At 35.5% G+C, this 22370-nt stretch overlaps 2 protein-coding genes across 2 annotated transcripts; both read right to left on the minus strand.

Moving 5' to 3' along the window:
• Window positions 1–159: 159 nt before the first annotated feature.
• On the minus strand, window positions 160–13971 carry LOC145586777 (K(+) efflux antiporter 2, chloroplastic-like). The gene is made up of 21 exons (XM_081643697.1): window positions 13753–13971; window positions 11792–13539; window positions 10885–11056; window positions 10645–10735; window positions 10274–10410; window positions 10116–10175; window positions 9899–10018; window positions 9301–9369; window positions 8814–8879; window positions 7602–7691; window positions 6658–6762; window positions 6343–6471; window positions 5640–5849; window positions 4646–4795; window positions 2802–2855; window positions 2642–2700; window positions 1647–1713; window positions 1397–1573; window positions 1104–1160; window positions 614–688; window positions 160–525 (listed from the first exon to the last, which is right to left on the minus strand). Exons 2-21 carry the CDS (start codon window positions 13462–13464, stop codon window positions 403–405), a joined length of 3684 nt encoding a protein of 1227 aa, XP_081499823.1. The 5' UTR covers window positions 13465–13539; window positions 13753–13971; the 3' UTR covers window positions 160–402.
• A 798-nt stretch (window positions 13972–14769) lies between these two features.
• Window positions 14770–21096, minus strand: LOC145585701 (AUGMIN subunit 7-like). The gene is made up of 10 exons (XM_081642411.1): window positions 20884–21096; window positions 20616–20762; window positions 19707–19792; window positions 18950–19011; window positions 18193–18284; window positions 17905–18030; window positions 17145–17235; window positions 16840–16947; window positions 15642–15740; window positions 14770–15254 (listed from the first exon to the last, which is right to left on the minus strand). Exons 2-10 carry the CDS (start codon window positions 20747–20749, stop codon window positions 15060–15062), a joined length of 993 nt encoding a protein of 330 aa, XP_081498537.1. The 5' UTR covers window positions 20750–20762; window positions 20884–21096; the 3' UTR covers window positions 14770–15059.
• Window positions 21097–22370: the final 1274 nt, after the last annotated feature.

Below are 22370 nucleotides of genomic sequence, written 5' to 3' on the forward strand. Positions count from 1 at the left end.
GAAAAGAGTTGTATTTTCATTATTACAAGCAAAAAAGGGAAAATGAAGGCAATTTTAGAGGAACATTTTCTTTTCATTTCCTAAAGCTTTTATTAGGTATAGATTGATAAATAAAGGCATTCGTCAAATATCGTAATTCGTAATTACAAATTTTCAAAATGAACATAAAGGTTGAAAGCTCCTTCGCTTTTGATTCAGAAGGCAAATTGGTCAAAATTTTGGATTCCCCACAAAGAGGAAATGAGCATTTTAATCATAGATCAAAGATGAATAGAAACGAAAAAGAAGTATTTACCTTTGATATTTTTGCCCAAAAATTCTATACAAATTACACTAGTGAGAATGTAATGAAACTATACAGTTTTGTTGCCTTCTCTACTCTTGGTTGTATTAGCTGCAAATTTATATAGCCAGTGTTCCCTCGATGACTTGGTTATCATCGGAAGAGTCAACTGGTTGGGATTTGGGTTTGCTCATGACTCGAGAATATCCATAACCTAGTGAACTTCCACTAGCTTCACACAGCTGCAATAACACGGAATTCAGTATATTTAAAACACTATTCATAAATGGGTAGCAACAGATCATGTCAAAGATATGAAATAGCTTATACCTCAGTCAGTTCAGAGAGGTGACGGGATCTAAACTCATTGATTGCAGATGCTATCTCTGATGTTGGAAGTTTAGCCTAAAAGAAGAAAAACACCAAATTTCAAATCACAGTCATTAGTACATAAATTATCACCATTGTTGGCAAGTTAACTGGATATTAAACCACTGAAAGAGTTGACCACAACGGTTGTCCACCTTTATTGGCCTTTTGAATTGAAATTTACCTCCGTTCTCGTTTATTAAACTTTGTAATTCTAGGAAAATATATTTTAAAAACTACAATGTATATTCTAAAATGCAATGTTAGAATCCAACAACACGGGGTGTACTAAAGAAAAGTAAAACATTACCCTGCAGATAATTTATAAATATCAGCATATATATGAAGGATTGTATGAGCTATTAAAATTTCTTATGGAGGGATAAACAAATACACTACACAATCACAATTTTATCACTTGCTCACATTCTTTCACAATATCAAGACATACCTGTGCAAGAACAGCAGCTGCCAACTGTAGACTTGGTTCCAATGTCTCAGGGACAACCTGGAGCAAGAATATTGTGAGACTTTTTTGCATAATAACAATGTCAGAATATGAATTAATTCTGATATTATCAGTTCAGAAAATAAAAAAAACCCAACAAGATACAACTTTATATAGCACACGGTAATTAGATCAAGCAAAATCTCAGTAGTCCACACTCCACAATATGAAAGGCTATCCATGAGTACTATAACAGGTAAAGAAAACAAAATAAACAGGGTACTTAAACATCATACCGCAGTTGCCCCAGCCTTTTCTAGATTTAGACCATGATCGACATCATGTGCACGGACAAACGTTTTAACATTTGGGAAATGCTTGCTCAAAGCCCAAACAGTTCTATAATTTGCACCAGGAGTGTCCAACGTTATTGCTGCGGCACAAGCTCTTTCAGCCCCAACCTTATGAAGTACCTAAACACAAAATAGTAAAGCTTATTAAATGAGAATACGCAACAAGCTTGTATAGCTTGGAAATTTGTTGTACCTCACGACTTCCAGCATCTCCAAAATATACAGGAAGATCAAGTGCACGACCAATTGCTACCCTGTCACTGAGATCGTGAAACATAAGCATAAGAAACATGAAGCATAAAGCAGTTATTATACATTAAGACCTTCCATCAGTCAAATAACATCAACATTCATATATCTGAAGAGGCTCCCATCCTCGGTAAGGCATAAGAAAGCAGAAAAGTAGCCTATATATATATATATATATACACATATATATATATATATTGCGGTAATGGTCTCTAAACTGTATTAGCAACCAGTTCATTGAAATGTGTACAAAATAAATGCTCAAGTGTGACTAAACTCATTTTTCAATGTGAGGTACACTCAGAAACACAATTAAGTGAAATTTTTGAAACAGTAACTAATGCAAATTTCTAAAGGCCCTTGTTTCCTTATTTAACTTCGTATGTTTCTCATGTATAGTTGTACTAAATATAACCTTTACTTTCATTTCTTGGATGCTTGCCTAGATTTTCATGCATAGGTTTGTCATCTTTAAGAAAAAAAGAATACTTGCTACAGCCCTAGCAGACTTATTTCGCCCACATACACACGCGCACACGTGCGCCCACACACGCACACACATTTGTCAGCAGCTATAATATACAAGCTTGCTTCCCAAGAGGATCAGATACATTTATCATATTATTGTGACCAATGACTCCTTGAGAAGCATATTATTAGCATGATATTTTTAAGTACAGAATATGTCAAGTATGTGATATCTAGTTTTTCTGCATTAAGACAAAAGATATATTCATAGACCAAAAAAAAACAAAGCGGTATCGTCTGCCCTAGGAGAAAAAGATCAAATAAAAATAAACCCAGTGTTTAAAGGTCTCAACTAAGTGGGATGCGGGCAAGAGAAAGAGCTATATATACAAATCTTACCATGATCATACACATAGCTTTAAAGGAGATCCAGCAATATTTGGTGCATATTTAAAATGAGTATAAGTTTACCTTCTAACATCAAGAGCAACAAATGGTATCAAACGTTCTGACAGGAGCTGAGCTATGATCTGCATGAAAGAAGCAAGATCACAGGGAGGGAGGAAAAAAAAAAGAGGCAAAGCTGAAGATAGACTTCAGGAACTTAAGAATTTATAACAATGATGTTCACCTGGCCTACACGTCCAAATCCACAAATAATAATATGATCCTGCAAGTCATCCGTCTGGGACGAAATAAAACATGTCACCAGAAAAATAAGAAACATAAAAAATCATTTGAAAGCCTGAAAGGTGAGAACTGAAAGAAGTATGGGTCATAAACAGGAAAGGGAATTCGTGTCATTTTTGTTGTTGATTATCTAGAATAGAAAAAACTTTACAACTTTTACAAAAAATAGCGGGATCCGAACAAAGCTAGACATACGAAGAATACTAAACCCCCTCCACATTGAAACCAGGATGATAAAGACTAATCTATTCCCTCAATTTCAAGGCATTTATCTACATTGCTTTTCCACGCTTCTGGAGACCATATAGCGCATGTGTCTTTCCCACATTTCAGACTGAAGTTATTATGGCTTCATTTTAAGATACACCTTCAGCTAGACCGAAGTCCTTCCACGCTAGTCAAGAGGCATGCCATTCTAACTGAAGAACATTTTTGAGCAACACATCATTTATGTTGACACTAATCGTCATTTAGAATCCTTGCTGGATAAGCTAAGTGGATAGGTCTATGTTTACACTCAATTCCTCCCCTTATGTTCTGTAAACTACTGAGATTTTTCAGTAGCCTGACATGACAGTTTGAGGAGCCTAACTGCTTCCCATCATTAATTCTAGTAGACCTTTCATGATCAATAAAACCCTTCTTTAGGAATATGCACAGCGTGCTTCTACAATCAGCAGATGGCCATCACACCAACACCTTCAGGAACCAAACCTATCAATTCAAGCATTGAACCAACTTATCTTTGGACAATAAAATCTTTTGAATCTCCTGCAATATCTCACTTGTAATGTCAGACCTCAATTAAACCCACCTAAACCAGACGCTGTTATCTTTATGAATTTTAATCTTGAATGGTCATTTTCCTGGGAAATTACTTTAGTCGGGAATAGGCATGCAGTCAAAATCATCCTTGCTACAGGTCTGACATAAGCAAGAGTGCTTGGAGACATTTCAGTTGTTCTCATTCAAACTAAATTAGCACCAGCCATCTAAGACTTTAAAAATTGGCTGCACTTACAGGAAAACGACAACTATAAAAGTATAAAAACAGGGAAAGGGGAAGCATTAACTTACAAAAAGGTAGCATCAGATTAAATACTGTTTAATCAATTTTATTTTTATGTTTTAGTTTTTTGTTAAAAAACTTATTCTTAGTGCAAAGAGATTTTCTGTTAAAAAGCACAGCTAGTGAGAATTAGCTAACACTGAGCTCAACCCACTGAAATAAAGCGTCAAACTTAACGTTTAGTTCCCATGAATCAGCCACAACATTCAATTTGAAACCACCAACGCTCATATCCTATCAGAACAGACCACCATTGTGCAAGCGGACAGGAAACTTCCTCCAGCAACCACCAACTAAAGTAAAAAAGTACACTTGAAGAAGATGAAAGTGAATAAAGAGCTATTATAAACATTTTTTCCACCTATCTAACTATTAATGGCTGGAAATGTGCCATGTTGACTTCAAGTTACGAAACGTTCCAGAATTTTCTGGGTCATTCATTAAATAGTTGGAAATGATCCCCTCTTCAACCCATTTCAGAAACATTTTGCTTTGCACTCCTCTGCATTTTCTCAGCAGTTTTCTTTCCAAAACAAAGAAACAGAACCTATCTTCCGTTCCCATGCTTTCTAAAGTCAGATTTCATGGACAATAAATCACAAGGCCAACCAATTTCACTTCAATTACGCCATATAATTATCACAAACTTCATCAACACAGTGAGCAAGAACCTAAGGGCATATTGTAGGAAAAATAAAAAGAAGGTTACGAGATACCTCACTCTCAACAGGTAATAAACTTCGCACATCATGCAACTCAAAGCGAGAGGCAATCAGCTGGCCACCAGCAGCCAGCCATGGTGTAAGAGCCATGGAAATCCCAACCACAAGGAACAACAAAGATGACAGCTGGGGAGACATTATGCCCTGCAGGTAAAGCCAACAGCAATAAGCAAATATAGAGTTATTTCAGCTAATGAGCTAATACAATTACCCTAATATTCTGGACAGACAGAGATAGAATTGTGCTTGTGATCATGTAGAAGAGTAATAAATTTAGATGCACACTAATAGAAGAGATACGAAAACCTCTACCATTGATAATCTATGCTGTTACACACAAGCACATTTAATTGGACCTTCCCATTATCCACAAGTTATAACATGCAAGTCCATCATTTAGTTGGGTGGTTCCTTGTGCGTGGTTGGCACAGATGGTGCTGTAAAAGGAGGACCTGGGCTTGCAGGTGGAGGGGGGGGGGGTATTGGGGGTATTTCATATCTTGAAGAATGAAGCTAGGAGAATGTATGCAGCAATCTAAACAAATTTCCAGATGGGGAGATTGTTCTGATGCATTGTTACTGGGAATTAAGTATAGTGATGAATTGCTAGCATATACAAGTTCCACAAGCTCCTTTGATGCATCTGATCAAAAGTATCTAGGATAATATTGAAGGACTGGCGTTACCATGTGTAGTTAGTTACTAGCTAGTTTATGTAATTCAATTTTTCCCAAGGCTTTTTTCCTCATTTGCATAAATATCAAAGAATGCTCAACATGCAACTATGCAAGTTTATCACTTTATCAAAATCCAAGCCAAAATGAAAGTAAACTTGTAACATACAAACAATGCCTTGAATCAAAGATTAAAGATGCTGTATTCTTCAGGTGCACCAATTGAGACAAAGAAGAGACACAAAATAATAATAAATGCAAGAAGGATTCCAATAAAATTAGAAAATGAGGATTAACAAAACGCAAGGTCAAACCTGGTTTACAGCTTCACCAAATGCAACAAAGGCGAATTCTCCTCCAGGAGCAAGAAGAAGACCTGTTCTGATTGCAGCTACTGTTGAAACACCAAAGACTCTACCAACTAAAGTAACCAGCATAGTCTTGCCCACGATCAGAAGTCCTAATGCTCCCATGATAACCGGGAAGTTTGAGAGGAGAAGTTTTGGATCAATAGACATCCCTACCTGGAAAACAAAAAACAGGTGCTGACTAAATTAACAAATTGTGATGAAAAGTTAATTAAATGAAACAAATGACAGTCTACACAATAATCATTTTAAAAAATATATATATCAAAAGTGACAGTCAGATAAATGGGAATCAGAACCCAATGGCTCTGAGAAAACAGTAAAGAAGAAAGTCCAGAGCCTTTATATCAAACATGCTTAAGGTCAGCACCTAGCTGGTAATGCATGGATTAGCTAATCCCAGGTGTAACTCAGATTAAATTTTAAATAACTCAGAGGATAAGGCAAAAGCAATTTGCCCCAAAGAAAAAGGAAAGATTTCAGCAATGAATCTATCACAAGCTTCCAAAAAAATTACAGACCGAAATCCCAATGGAAGGCCACACATACTCTATGTGCATGATGGAAAGATTGGCAGCAGAGCATAATGAAGAGCTTTAGTGAAAATCTCAGAAGATGCATGTTGGGAAGCAAGATCTGAAGTACATACCGTCATGAAGAAAAGACCCAAAAGAAGGCCGCGATATGGTGCAATATCTGACTCCACTTGCAATGAAAACTCAGTTTCTGCAAGAAGTAAACCAGCCAAAAATGCCCCTAATGCCATAGATAGACCAGCCTGAAAGAATAAAAAACAAGATCTAAATGAACTGATGACAGGAACACTGGACAGGATAACTCTTTTTCAGACAATCACCCTTCCCACTTGGTTGTGACAACTAGCCCCTCACAATAAATTAAGAAATAAAAAATTTAAAAAAATTAAAAAGCATAAGTTATGATTCATAAAAGTTTTCCCACTCACCCTAGCAGTAAGGAGACTTGTCCCTAGTATAACAAGAAGTGTACAGGCAGAAAATATCTCCGCGTTCTGGTTTTCAGCAATTTGCCTGTAAATTGGTCGAAGAAGCTGCAGATGATCCAAGAAGTAAGAATATGTTCTTGCAAAGTAATTGTTTAACAAATAACATCAAGCAAAGATTATAATTTTGAAAACTAGACTTACAAAGAGAAATTTTCCTGAAGTAACAAAACTGCTCCCTCATGCATATATAACCAGCGATATAAATGTATGACAAATTTTCTTAGTTTTTTGTGTTCAAACTTGCAAGAAGAGTGTATGACAAATTATACAGATTACCAAAAAAAAAATAGAGGGAAAATCTTTTTTGTATTATAATTACTAACACACCCCTCCTTCCCAGAATAGTTTTCTCACTTATTATGGCTCATAATTTGACGAGATAAGTTGGTGATTGGTCATCAAATGTTATTTAATCAAATGTGATAGAGATAGTAGAGTAATTTATAAGAGAATAAGAGCAGAATGTGAGATCCTAACTTTTGGTAGTGGGAAAAATAATAATTGATGATCAAAATACAGAGGCCTTCACCATTTTTGGAAATGGTCAAACTAATCTAAGATAGACAAAAAGGAAAGTGAGCAAACTATTTTGGGACAGATAAAAAGCAAAGTGAGCAAACAACTATAGGATAGAGGGAGTAAGCTACAATGTCATTAGTTTTGTCTCACACAATAATTTCTCTTTAGTTTACTTGACCGAGAAGGGACAACCAAGGTGACTTATTAAGTTATTAACAATATTAGCTAGCAATACATCACAATTTATTCTGAGCAATATAAGTTCAATGTATTTAGACAAGATACTAGTAGCATAAAATTGTAAACAATCACTAACAACCATCTTCACGCTGGCACTGAAATGTGCAAAAAATTCAACCACTTACCAAGCGTCCACCAGCAATTATAGCGGCAATTGCAACAACTGCCTTAACAGCAGCCAATCCTAGGGCTTCTGCAATAGCTTGGAAACCAATCTGAATAAACAGCAGAGTAAAATAAATTATTGGTCATTATTTTAATGTAGTTGTTTAGATTGCTGTAGGCTTTCTTCCTTTTACTCAACACCTACAACTATGTTCTGCCCATGAATTAGGGGGTGACATCTACCTCTTTATTAGATATACTCTTTCCATTCCAATAAAAGTCACTGATTATGTACAGGTAATTTGATGAGTTGTTAGTTATATAATCAATATTGAAAACCACAAGCCCTATTCCATAGGTAAATCAAGCTGACAAATAATACTGCATAGGTATTTTAAGTGAGTTGAAATACACAGATAATATGGAATGGAGGAAATAGTAAATTTACAAGTTCAATCTTTGTATGAAGCGCTTTATATTTGTTTTCATTATGGTCCCAACACTATCCTACTTGTTGCTTTTTGATGCAACACATAGAGTAAGGTTTCATCCTCAGAATTAAATCTTTCACAAGAAAAGCCACCTTAGAGGTATACTTAAAACCAATCCCTTCATTCTGGCCCCTCAGATACCTTTTAATCTCCCTTAAAGCTTTTCAATGCACCAGCTCAAATAAAAAATCTTACTGGATCCATAACCACAACCATCATGAAAAAGAATATATATATAAGAAAGCTAGCCAGCCATTCTGGAAAACTCAAAGCAACTAAGCTGAGAATGACCAGACAGAACATACCACAAACCAGAAACATCCCATGAATCCACAACACACCTCAACCCCTATTACAGATGATAGGGTCATCATGCTCCAGCCACAGCTTCAGCTTAACCTTGGTTAAAATCAATTAATTATGACTTAGATTGCACTTTTAAGTTTCAATTAATGCTTCTAACATGGATGTTTCAGTTCATTAACTAAAAAGCTAATTTAAGTAATTTCAACAAAGTGAAATGCAGTGGGATACTTTTCAAATCAATAACCATTTATTCTCTGTTACAAAGATTCACAGTAAAAAATTATAAGTTGCCAACTTGCCACGTATCACAAATAACCACATTGCAGGACTTCTGCAACCAAGCAACGTACATAAAGATTAAAAAACAAATACGCATAAAGACATTCAACAAAGAGCAAAATAATGAAATAATGCAAAAATATTTGAAGTAGTTACCCCGCCTTTAGAAGAATTTGGTGAAATGAGTGGTATGAGTATCAGCAAAACCACCACAGCTAAATCCTGGAAAAATAGCAAAGAAAAGCAAAAGCAAAATACCAGAAATTATTTCAGGAGAAAAAAAAAAGTGAACCAATAATATATTGACTAAGATCTATACAAGGAGCTTGATTGGATTTCAAGGAGCAATGGCGTATTTTACAAGCATCAATGTAATGTAAATCATGCAATTGTGAAGCTGCAGCTAGAAAATATGCATGGCCATAGACAGCCAGTTTACCACATAATCCGAAATCTAGCAGCACTGGCGCATCTATCTAACCCTTGGCTCTATTTGTTAGCCCAGACATGTCTTGGTAGAAAATGGCAAGGATTCAACTTGCGATCAAACATCAACCAAAAGCTCTTTACAAATGACAATGGAAGGAAGATTCTCCTCATAAATTAACTATCTCCAGAATTTATCCCAGACTAAAAGGTTTACCTGGAATAGTAAGACTGAAAATGTAGAACGCCCATGCCGTGAAGTGCTCTCCCCTCGCTCTTGCAAAACCTGAATCAAAAGTTGAAGAAACTCCATCAAAAATCATCTAGATTAAGTTTATGCAGCACAAAATATAATTTTCTCAGTGGAAGTAGGTAGGTAATTAGAAATTTAGTTTTCTCTGGAGTACATTCTCATGCTCATCTGATCCCCAATATTTTTTATTAACCAAGCTTTGTTTGAACCTATATATCACAAGATCAAACTACCTGGACCTTCCTTTGTATATTGCTCTAAGCCTTAGTTAAACATCAAAAGACATGGAAAATAGCACATTTCAATCTCAAGGGGCAAGCACATGTACACAGACACTTTGATTGCTTATGCTAAATTGCTAGAATCCTAGAATGGAAGCAAATATCCCAGTGAACAATCTGTAAGATGGGATTTATGGTTGTGTTTTGCCTAAAGATGACCTTGTGCAAAGCGAACAATTAGATATCATGATGGAGTTTAGAATCACACTCCTAGTCCCCTATAGTCCTATTAGGGCATTAGAGGGAGCACAAAACACACAACCAACAATTATGAATGTTACCTGCAGGACAACAGCAGTTGATGACAAGGCCAAGCCATTCCCAATTACTATTGCCGCAGGACCTGCCTGTTTTGAAATATAATGGGCCACCATGCCAACTACTGCAGCTGTTAACAGCACCTGCATAACCCAAAGTCAGTAATACAATACTTAAAGCATGAATAACCCCAAGAGGGCCAAGATATATGTGAATGGTGAGAACTTAACATTTTAGTACCTGGGCAGAACCTAAACCAAATACGTACTTCTTCATGGAGCTCAGTCTTTCAACAGAAAGCTGTCAATGGGGAAAACATCAAAACGTATTTAAGTTCTGTAACTTGGTAATTACATTAGTTCAGATTATGTTACAAGAGCCTAGACAGATTTTTGTACCTCAAGGCCAATGTTAAATAGTAAAAACACAACTCCAAATTCTGCAATCGCCTTAGTTCCATGCACATGACGAATTATTGAGAGGCCGTATGGACCAATCAAGATTCCAGCAGCCAAATAACCAAGGACAGGGCTACCTGAAGATAAGAAAACGCAGGGAATAAGATTGCCAAAAAGTATTATAATTAGAGATTGCAATACTAAAACTTCTAGACACATATCAGAAGAGTGGAAGTGAAAATCAGTAACATTCGAACTTTTCTGGAATATAAATTTGCTCAATAAAATTCTTACAGGGCTGCATACATTCTGAAAATACATTATACATACAATAGATACAACCCATCATTTAAGGTAGAGAGAAGGATTACCCCCAGGAATTTTCTGGAAAATAGGTACAAATATCACACTGGCCAGCAACAACCATAGCATATCAAACAAGGATGCTTCCTCTTCATTAATCTGTAGAAAGAGAGGACATACAACAAACAAACACCAGATTAAAACCTTTTCTCCGAAGACTATAACAAGACACTTAAGAAATCGAATATATGAACTATAATATATTTTATATATTAATGAAAAATGGGTAAGTGGAGGAAACCACATGCCTCTTGCTGGGGAAGCTTATCAATTAGACTCTTCACTGTCTTAGAAATTTTCTGCATTTGCTGAATCAGAGGTTTTCCATTTGAAGAAACTTCTTCAATAGTGGAGGTTAATACATGTTGTGGCTGAAACAGCTGAGCACCTCTCTCACCTCGGTTAATATAATAGCCAACCCTGTTAGTAAGTTAACCTAGTATCAGATAAGGTAATATATGCATTATTTACGACAATAAACAGTGAAATATCAAATTCATTCAGCTATCAATGTTTCAGAACCTAGGAAGGATTTTAAATATTAGTCTTATCAAGAAAGGAATTTGACTAAGCTCACACATAATTGCTTGCTAAATTTTAATTGGTATACAGATAGGACTTCAAACATAGGAGACATTACGAACATTGACTGGTAACAGAAACTATGGGAACTCTTCTTTCATCAGACACTGAGTAGACAACACGATAGTTCAGAGAAATGATTCCAAGTATTAGATTATTAGTTCCTTGTGGAACAGTTTAACTTATAAGCCATGTAGCGAACATTTAGGAGGTGTAGAGGACTACATGTTACAATCCATTAGGCATCTAAAAAAGAATGAAATTTCTGCTTAATTAGAAATGAAATGAAGTTTCAACCAAGGAATTCAACTACTCGGCACAAAGGTGCCCAAACAAATTGATACTGAATACATTAGCTAAGTAAAATTTAGAGGCTAAGCCAAGGTTTCGGCATGATTTAAAGAGGCTTCATTTTTTTCACAGATTAACATGTAGTACTTCATAAGAATTATGAGGGATAAGAAAAAATGATATTTATAGAGCAGTATTTTACAAAATTTACGCATCACATACAACAACAGTAGAAGAAATATAGAACTGGAAAAGAAAAAACTAAAAACTGATTCAACATACCCTGCTCCAATGAGCAATATTCCAACGATCAATTTTGGCAACTGCTTCTTTGCAGAATCCATAACACCATGAAAAACAGAGGCCGGTGTGAACTCTTCATCATCTTCATCAAATGAAAAGAATGATGCAGAAAAGAATCGAGATGATTTCTTCACTGATGCCTTTGAGCTACTTGGTGGAGAACTGTCACGTGCCACTTCTTTTTGTATCTCTAATTTCTTAGCTTGTGCTGCGCTCTTCACTTTTTCTACCTCTGCATCAGCATCTCTATTGACTTCTACGTATGGTTTTCTATTATCTTTGTCGCTTGAATCATCAGATAAAGCAACGTCAATCAAACTCTGGCTTGTTTTGTCAGAGGGCTTATCCAGTGATGGTTTGCTGGCCAAAAAAGCACCTTCTACAACCAAATTGTTTTCACTTTCAAAGCCATCAGTACCCAGAGTTCCTTCGGACATCTCTTCCTGAATAGCAACATCTTCAATTGAGGATGACCTACTTGAAAGATCAATAGAATCTTTGACATCAGTTTGAGAACTAGAGAGCAGCTTTTCAGCTCGCTGCAAGGCCATCTCAGCATCATTCACGCGCTGAGCAGCCTCAAGCTCAAAAGCAACAGCCTGCTCGGCTAAAAGCATTATGTTAGCGACATCCTCTTCAGCTTTCAGTGCATTTATCTGAGCCTGATCAGCAACTTCATTTAATCTTTCCACTTCTTTCTGCAGCTCCTCTTTCTTTAGCTGCAGCCTTGTTAGCTCTGCTTCGCAATTTTCTAAAGCCATCCTGAATTCCTTGATCTCCTTCTGAGCAGCTAGTAGGGCATCCTCCTCTTGCCTTAGCTGATTTAAGACAACCTCATCACTTTCATTTTCGGAATCACTATTCGATTTGACGATCTCTACAGTGTCCAAGGCCACCTGAAGCCTTGCCTCAGCCAAAGAAAGAGACATTGTGGCCCTCTGAAGAGCTTCCTTAGCACCCACTTCTTGATCTATTAGCTCTTCTATCATTTTCAGCGTACTATCAACATCATTCCTAGCATTCACTGCTTGATCTTTTAACGCAAAGGCAGCTTCCGATATATTCTGTGCCTTCTTTTCGAACATAGTACTGTTCAGCCGTGCAATTTCCAATTCCCTGCATGCCTTCAGCAACGATTCTCTCAAATCCTCCAAAGTTGTATCCTGAGCTACCTCATCTTCTTTTTTGTCCTTCTCTCCTCCAGAACTATCCAACTCTAAGTCAAGACTATCCTCTTCTATCCACCCTTCTCCTTCATAATCTTTTCCTACCTCAGCACTCCGACCATTTCCATCGATGTAAACTACAGCATCATTACCCTGACACCGAGCAACCCCTCCCAAACTCCCAGACTCAGAACCCTTCTCGCTCCCACCTACCACGGCTTTCCTCGAAGGCAAACCCCACAATTGACCATCAAAATCCCTCCCAAACGGCAATTTTACGATAGAACCACCACTAACAATACCAATTCCCTTCACATTCTTCCTCAAACAGATTCTTGAAACTGACCTTGAATTACTTCCATACTTATTATACCCAAACCCACTGACTCTAAACCCCAATTTCGAATGGATAAAATCAGAACGATATCTTCTGCACTCAATTCCATGAATCAAATTGGACTGCTTAAAACTATAACCAACATCCATTTCATACCAATCAATACCAAAACACCGTCAACTAAACCAACAGCTTTGACCTATCGTTGACCGAAGCACAAACACCTGACGAAACAACAAATTTTCAGATTACACTAACAAAATTGACGATTCAAATATCAAATTATCAAAATGAATGCACAAAGAAAACCCTAAAAAAATCACAAATATGAGTAATATAAATATAAAAAAAAAATCAAAATTAATTGAGCTAGATAACACACAAAAATAGCATGAAGAGAGAGGAGAGAGAAACAAGGAGAAGAGAAGAAAACTAACCGAACTTAGAACAGTGACAGTGAGTTAGTGGAGGTGCAGAGCTTCGAAGAGCTTCTTCAATGGCGGATATTTTTTGAAATAAGGAAATTAAAACTAAAAAAAACAGGACAAATGGATGGAAAAGATATTTAAAAAAAAAAAAAATTATATTATTAATTTGATTTTATTATTCAGAAAAATGGGTGTGTATATTTTAATTTGGCCTTTTGAGCTCTCAGAAAGTGAGAACTAAGAAGGAGATATTTTTATTTTATTGCTAAAAAGGTTGATAAGGTGACGTGTTTAATTAGGCTTTTTTATGTTTTTTTTCTTACGTTATTTTTCATTATTGGTTTGAAAGGTTTTGTTTTCACTAATTCGTCGATATATGGAATGTAACCAAATTGAGTAAGATCCGATTCTCATGAATATTCCATTGCTTACCATTTACACATAACTACTTGTCTAAACTCGGCATTATCGTCATTATACTCTATATTAACACTAAGTAGATGTTGATGGAGCGGGTTAGAGGTGGAGGATGGTACCTCCACACCCACCTAAAAATCTAAAGTTATTTCTGTTCCATTATTCATAACAGATACAATATCTACATTTATAATAATAATAGTACCCTCATTTCTTATTATTTGCAACTTTGAGAAGGGTATGCCAAAATTGTTAAGAGACGCTTAAGAAAGCGAAAGGCATGTCAAATGTCATTAATAAGTTAATCAAATCCAAATCCTCCATATTCCACCGTATCACCACTAGCACCCACCCCGGAGTATTTTGAGAAGGGTTTATTTCATTTGCAACTAGAAGAAAAGAAAAATAATAAGAATTATTTCGTTAACTTGAATAAAGAAAATAATTAAAAGCCTCATGTGTATTATATGAATTAAGACTTATCATATCATGTGAAATTGTACCTTTATCATATGCTAAGTATCTTCGCTAATTTTCGTTCATCTCTTACATACGTGTGGAGGTAATTTTCATTCATCTTAGCACATCATGTGAATGAATTTAGACTTTAAACATACCCTTATTATTGCTCCACAAGTGTGCTAAGTCAGCTTATACATGAAGGTAATCAACACAACAAAATCAGGTTAGTTTTACATTAGACTTGTCAAGCCATAACTTTCTTCCAAATATCAATATACAAGATACATTTTGATTTAACAAAAAAATTTAGATGACACTACAATATCATGATGGCAACATGTTACGGATCAGAAAGTTGTTGCAATTGCTACCATACCACCTGTGGCCTGAACACTCAAAAACAACCCTACACACTATACAAAAAAATGATCTTGAGGCTATGAAGTTAATTCACCCCGTTCACGAGCAATAGAGGCTGAAAGTATACCAAGATCTCGATTCAACAGTGTAAGAGACGATTCACACTCTGATATAATTCTCACAACAGAGGAAGGCTCACCACCAACTGTCTCAGATGACCCAGCCTTCACCGCATCATGTGAATCTCGAAGGTTCCTCAAATTTCCCAGGAACTGTATATATCAATACCAAAGCAGTCAGTGTCAACCGAGTCACCGAGACTAGCTACAACCAAGTATCTAAAATTCACGCAATCATAATTCAAAGCCTTCATACAGCTTCCACATATCCTCACACACTCATTAAATTCTGACCAAAGTTTCCCTATATCAACTACTTTTTACCATTTTTGAACTAAACCCCCACCCCCCTTCAAAATTCCCCCAAATCCAAACAAGCAATAAAAAAGAAAACAAAGAGAAATACAGGCGTTATAGCTGTTCAGAGCAGAATCAACAGCTTCTGCTCCCAATATTCAGATTTGTTAACAAGGAAGAGTTAGAAATGCAACCTCCGAATGAGGAAATCCAACTTTTAAATTCTAACAAGGAATAGAGTACCTTCAACAGCATTTTATAGGCCTCCAGTAACCTATTTGCTGCAGGACCAAACCCATGAAGCTGAGGTACTTCCATCATGTGCGTCCACGGCCGTATCTCCTATAAAGCACAAATTTCGAAAAACCAACAAAATCAGAATAGATTTGTTAGCATTATCCAACAGAAAAGCAATATTGTGATTAGCTTAATAAAGAAAAGTTAAAATATGAGCCAACAAATTGCACAAGTGCAAAACAATATTGTTTATACCACTTTTCAATGCTCGCCATGGAATGTAGTAAGTGATACATAACATCAATAAGAGTGTTTGGATTGAAGGAAATGGAGGGAAAAGAAGGGAAGGGAGATGAAGGGAGAGAGTATCTTCCATTTGGATAGCAAATTAGGGATGAAGGGAATTGGAGGGAAGAGAAATGGAGGGATTAAATTCAAAGAAAATAATCCCTCCAACGATGGAGAGATTTGGAAGAAAAACTCTCCATTCTTCCTTCCCCTTCCTTTCCCTTCCCTCCCCTCCCCTTCACCTCCCTCCCCTCCCCTTCACCTCCCTCCCCTTCTTTTCCTTCCCTTACCTTTACCCAAACAAGCTGTAAATGAAAGTTTTCTTATGACAATTTTTAAATCATCCACACCGACCAAACATCACAGTCCCTGTGACTTACTGGTTTTGGACATAACCCTTTCCCCACCCTTTCCAGCTCCATTCATATGCAAATCTTGGAAATCTAATCCTTCCACCCCAAATTAGTTGTCTAAAATGAGAGTATTATATAAAAAAACTAGAAACGTGAGATGATAGTTCTAAAGGAAAATCACAGTGGAAGACATTCAAGGACCTCATGTAATGAGGAGTGAGATAAATAAATTAAAAAATAACTATGTGATGAGGAGAAAGGTTGAGAGAAAATCACATGAAATAAGGTGACATTACAATCATAGTGAAGTTTCCTCAAAAGAAAAGTGTTGCAAATAAGAAGCAGAAGTTTAATTTTGGATCAAAGACATAATAGGCCCAGTTAGCATGACAGGTAAGCTTAAAATTTTTCCAAAGAAAACTTAAATAAGCATTTTGCATGTTGAAGCATGCTGCAAATCTCTCAAAATCATAGACTCGTCACTAGATTGACTTAATTCTTGAAGATAACATTTGACAGCCATCGTATAAATAAAAGCAAAAAGAAGTCAAAATAATTATAACCTTTGTGTAAATCACATTGAAGGATCTGGCTGTTTCCAAAAACGACTCCAAATGAGAACGTAGCTTTGTTTCTACTTCTGCATAATCTTCATCTGGATTATAAGCATGCTGAAACCAAACATAGAAAGATATATAAGTAAGAAGAGGCTGTAGCAATGAGTTACACATACCACAAGCATCCATTGTTAACACAATCCTTAAACCAGCTGTATCATATAGCAATGATGATGCAATGAGGTCCCAAAAGCACCATCAGCAGCAGCTTTCATTTTCAATGACTTCAATTTTCTAAAAAAGCAACAGACCTTTGATGCCAAATCATCAACATTTTGTTGGAGGGTCGAGAATTTTTTTGACAACTCTGACAGCTTGGACTCCAGATCAGCAATGTCTGGCCTGCGAGTGACATAGAAAGAGAAAGTATACTAAGAGAAAGCAGTTACAAGAATACTTACACTTTGTTTGGATTGAAGGAAGTAGAGGGAAAGGAAGGGAAGAGAAATTGAGGGATAGATAATCTCTCATTTGGATAGCAAATGAGGAAGGAAGAGAATTGGAGGGGAAAGAAATGGAGGGATAGAATAGCAAGAAATTGATCTCTCCAACAATGGAGAGATTTGGAAGGAAAACTCTTCATTCTTCCCTCCCCTTCTTTTCCTTCCCCCTAATCTATCCAAACACACTGTAAGAGAAAGTATCTTCCACTAAGGATCAAACAACCATGGATTAAATAACATGAACATGATTATGTGACATAGAAAGATAGAACAATTCAACATTAATTAAACTATTCTTGGCAGCCAAAATCCATCATTAGCTCTAATCTTCAAGGTTATTATCACTAGAATCAATCCATCCATCTGCATAAACTTTTGAACTCAAAAACTACGCAAAACATCAATATTCAAGGAAGACTACTTTGTTATACTAGGGCCTTTCAGTGCATGAAATTTAAATTAACAAAGGCTACTTATTAGTGAAGAAGTCCTCTCCTGACATGTAATCCCTTGCTCGGAGTATATCTTTTAATAACTAGGATATGAATGCACAGAAGAAATGTCTTACAAGGGATAAATGGATTGAATCTGCACATCTGCAGGAAACAATTTGCACTCTTCCGAGAAAATCTGTGCCTGCTTTTCTGCAATGGCATCAATTAGCTGTATGTCCTTGGTAACCTGCTCATCAACACTGCAGATTTTGAAAGCATACACATAAGAGAAAACAGAATGAAGGAAGAGGGAACTGACAATACATTCTTAAACCATGGCTGAGATCATTGCCCTAGTTATATCTCTAATAGCACAAAGTTAATAAAGTAAGCTAAGAATAATTATCTAGTAACGTTGCTACCTCCAGTCGGGGTTATCAGCATAGATGCTGGCCTCAACAAGGTCTACAATGAGTCTAAGCATTTCTGTGCGGTCTTCATAGCTTCCACGTCCCTGGTTGTAAAAAATGTTCATTTAAGCATATAAATGATTAATCATCGATCAAAGGTTTTTCAGAATTATAACCAATAATTCTAAGACAACTAGCCAGGCTAACCCTACAACGCAAGTAATTTTTTTCCAATAGTCACTAGGTCCACTACATCCAAAAATAAAACACATAATAAAACAGAGTAAAAGTTGCATTCATTTTACATGTCTACATTGGTGTTGCATCCAGACTTCTGCATGACTGCAGTGCATAATAGTTATACCCGCAATGTGATGTTAAGAGTTATAGGCACAAGCATAAATACAAGCCAAGAAGACACATGAGAAAGAAGCAGTAGGCATCCCTCTCCCAAACAAAGACAAGAAGGTTGAGAGAAAAGACAATGAAGAAGCCAGGCCAGTCAAATGAATATCCAGGAAAAGAAATAATGGAAAGAATTATGAAACAAAAGAAAAACTTGGGTTGTTAACTTCTGATAAATGATAGATACTGCATAATACATTCAACTTATGGTGGTCAGCCTTATCTACACGAATGAGACATAGAAGTTGCAATTATATTACAACAGAATGATAAGAGATAAATTAAAATTCGACCTGAGAGTATGAATTAGCAGAAGAAATTCCAGAGCTCATAAAGACTATTGTCAGGAAATAAATTAACTTACCTGAATGACCTCTGTATCCACAATGGTTGTGATGCCAAGAAACTTAGCGATTTCTGCCAAGTCTGTGATATGAGAAGTTCAAGTAAAATTCAATGACACTGAACCAGTATATACAAGCAATGCCTAGCTTGTATGTAATGGACATAAATACAGTTCATGAAGAAACAGCTCGAAACAGTGACAGAATTGATACGAAGAGAGTATATAGTAAAAGCAACAACTTAAACCATGATGAAAGAACAAAATACGAAGACAATGCAGTTTTCCTAGTTAAGTTGTAAAAGTTCAGCATGTCATGTCTTTCAAATTAGAGCATAAAAGAGAAAGGTTCCAAATTTGGAATCAGCAATTGTGGTCTGATTGGGAAGAAACAAAGGCAACAAAAGCCCAATGCATACAAAGTTGTCAATCAAACCAGTTGGATGCTGTTAAAGCTTAGGTTTTTTATTAAAATAAAATACGGCTCCGTCAGAACACTCTGCAAAGATGTCCTGATCCCAAATTTGAATGATGAAAGTAGAAAGAAAAGTCATGTCAAAAGAAAAATAGATGGCTCCTTTATGGCGTAAGAACACTTACTGAAAATGACTTAAAACAACTTATGCACAAATGACTTAAGCGAAAGTTGGAAGTCCACCACACATTTTCAGCATTGTTATAGATATAGGGATTCTACACAAAGTTTTGAGAAAAATAGCACCTTAAAAAATTTGATAGAAAGATCGCCTTAATACAGATAAAGATCAATGAAACATACACTGAATGCGAGAAGTCTCTTCATCACGGTCTACACCATCTCCTTGCAGATTTTGCTGAGAGAAGGGAGACTTGTCACCCAACAGCCTATAGACAAATAAAGGCAAAGAGTTTTAATAAGATTCTGTGTTACAAGATTGAGGAAAGACAAGAAAATTCTGCAGTTAATGAAAGCCTCTGCCAAAAGGAACCAGCATGCGGCAACAGTTGCCTCGAATGAAGACTAGTAATTATCTGCAAACCCCATATAGTTGGAACACAAACTATAGCAATCAGCAAAGAAGTGAGGGAAAAAAAACAATCCCCAATTGGCTAACAGTGATAATTCCAACATTTTGCAAAATTCTACCACCAGTTTCATTTCCAGTGATCCCTTTCCCTCAAACCAGATCCCACTTCAATAAACATCAAATAACACCTCTAACCATTACCAATATTATTCTAAAGAAACTTTCAACTCAGAACAGTGATCACTTTGAGTTATGACCCAAGCGATTGAACAGCTCGGTGGGTCTACACCATAACATCTAAATTACCAATCCCCCACTCCCAAGGCATTTGAATAATCGACAAGTGATACATGCTACAATTCACTTCACCCAAATCAAAACAAAATCAAATAACTCCCAGGCTTCTACACAGTTTAAATCAAACATTTCTTTCATAGATCACTAAAATGTAATACAATTAACCGTCATTAACTGGCAACAACAACAACAACAACGACGACAACGAAAATAACAACAGTAACAATAATAAAAATGTCAAAGCCTTAATCCCGATAAGACGGGTTCAGCTACATGATCATCAACAAAGATCCTTTTCCTCCATTCATTTCCATCAAATGTTATATAGCAAAGCATTTCCAAAATTAGGTACTAAAAACAATAGTGAAGAGCAGAAATAGAACCTGAAGAACAGCCACTCAAGAAGAGCGTAACGCTCCATTCCAGCAAACAGCAAAGACTGAGCAGGAGCATTAGCTCTTGGATAATTCAACATTGTCAATTTCTTCTGTATCTCCTCCATCTGCTTCGCCGCCATCGCACCAATTTCCCTACAATTAACATGAAATGCGACAAATTCAACATAAATCTGGAAAAGTTCAAGCCCAATTTTTGAAAAATTAACAATAAAATGATAGAAATACATTGTTGATGATTTGTTATAAGTATTACCTCTGAATTGCGGAAATTTGTTGCCGGAAATTACAGTGGATCGCTTATTATTTATTCAAATGGGGGAGATTTCGAAATTAGGGTTTGGATTAATCGGAAATCAGCCGAAAAGGAGCGTCGGAGATAGTGGCCGGCGTGATTTGCCGGCGATGAATTCAAATTTGTAGGATGAACTGAGACTCTTTGGACTACTCGCCTTGTTTTAAGGCCCATTTAAATTTGAGCTTCTTTTTTGTTGGGCTATCGATATAAAAAATAGGTTTTTCTTTTGGAAAATTGGCTTAGAATAATAACAATTATTACCGGTGTGTATAAAATAATACAGACTTTACTATTTGCTATTAACAGTACCACCTTTTGTGCTATATGTACAAAATAGTACACCGGTCACCAGAAAAATATCGCGAGGAATATTCCATCTATATTTATTATTATATTTTTTTTGTTATTAATTTTCTATCTTCTTTTAAAATTATATATCATGTTGAAAAATTCCTTTACGGTACAATCTAAATAAATAATACCCTACACCTTTTTAGGTTTTATTATTATTATTATTTGAATTGTCAATATGTATTAAATTTATTTTTTTCAAAATACCTGTAGTAAATTTTTACTACCATACAATAGTAAATAAGGTATTTAAATGCATTATTATTTATATATACTTAGTTTCAAAAAAATTTAAAAAATCCAAAATAATTCCCCCCATTATTTTGGTTGGTGAATGTGGGGAAATTTTGGATTTTTGAAAAAAAATTAAAACTAATTATATCAACCTAATAATCCATTTATATACCCTACATAATATTGTGTGATAGTAGAAATTACTACAGGTATTTTGAATATATATATATATATATATATATATATATATATATATATATATATATATATATATATATATATATATATAAACACATGTTGACAATTAAATTCAAAAAAAAAAAAAAAGTCTAACAAAAAGGCGAGACATTATTAATTTGGTTTATAAAGGAAATTGTTAGGATAACATGTATTTTGAAAAGAAAACATAAAATTAATATAAAAATAATAAATATAAGCAGAATATTCCTCGAAATAATTTTTGGGTGACTGGCGTACTATTTTGCACATATAATACATAAGGTGGTACCGCTAATCGCAAATAGTTGAGTTTGTATTATTTTGCACACACCGTTGATAGTTGGTATTATCTTAAGCCAATTTTTTTTTCCTTTTTTAATTTCTAAATTATAAAAAAAATTCATAACAATTCAAATTGCATCAAGTGGAATTTTGTTACTCCCTTTGTCTCAAGATAATTGACACATTTAAATATAAGTAAGAAAAATACTTATAATAATTCAAATTGCATTAAGTAGAATTCTGTTATTCCTTTTGTCTCAGAATTATTAACACATTAAATATAAGTATAATAAATATAAATATATGATGCATTTAACATAACATATTTTTTTTAAAAAAAAGAAGACACATTCATATAT

This window comes from Chenopodium album, chromosome 16, assembly GCF_948465745.1.
Source record: "Chenopodium album chromosome 16, dcCheAlbu1.1, whole genome shotgun sequence".
Taxonomy (NCBI): domain Eukaryota; kingdom Viridiplantae; phylum Streptophyta; class Magnoliopsida; order Caryophyllales; family Amaranthaceae; genus Chenopodium; species Chenopodium album.

What these genes read in the sequence shown, in the direction of transcription:
- LOC145586777 (XM_081643697.1), bottom strand. Translation starts at nt 13,464, where the DNA reads ATGGATGTTGGTTATAGTTTTAAGCAGTCCAATTTGATTCATGGAATT. An exon ending in TAATTGCTGGTGGACGCTTG is followed by an intron (nt 6,763 to 7,601) that starts GTAAGTGGTTGA and finishes GATCATCTGCAG; the next exon opens with CTTCTTCGACCAATTTACAG. An exon ending in TGGGTCTTTTCTTCATGACG is followed by an intron (nt 5,850 to 6,342) that starts GTATGTACTTCA and finishes TTTGTTTTCCAG; the next exon opens with GTAGGGATGTCTATTGATCC.
- LOC145585701 (XM_081642411.1), bottom strand. Translation starts at nt 20,749, where the DNA reads ATGGCGGCGAAGCAGATGGAGGAGATACAGAAGAAATTGACAATGTTG. An exon ending in CTTGAGTGGCTGTTCTTCAG is followed by an intron (nt 19,793 to 20,615) that starts GTTCTATTTCTG and finishes ATTTGTCTATAG; the next exon opens with GCTGTTGGGTGACAAGTCTC. An exon ending in GCTGATAACCCCGACTGGAG is followed by an intron (nt 18,031 to 18,192) that starts GTAGCAACGTTA and finishes CAAAATCTGCAG; the next exon opens with TGTTGATGAGCAGGTTACCA.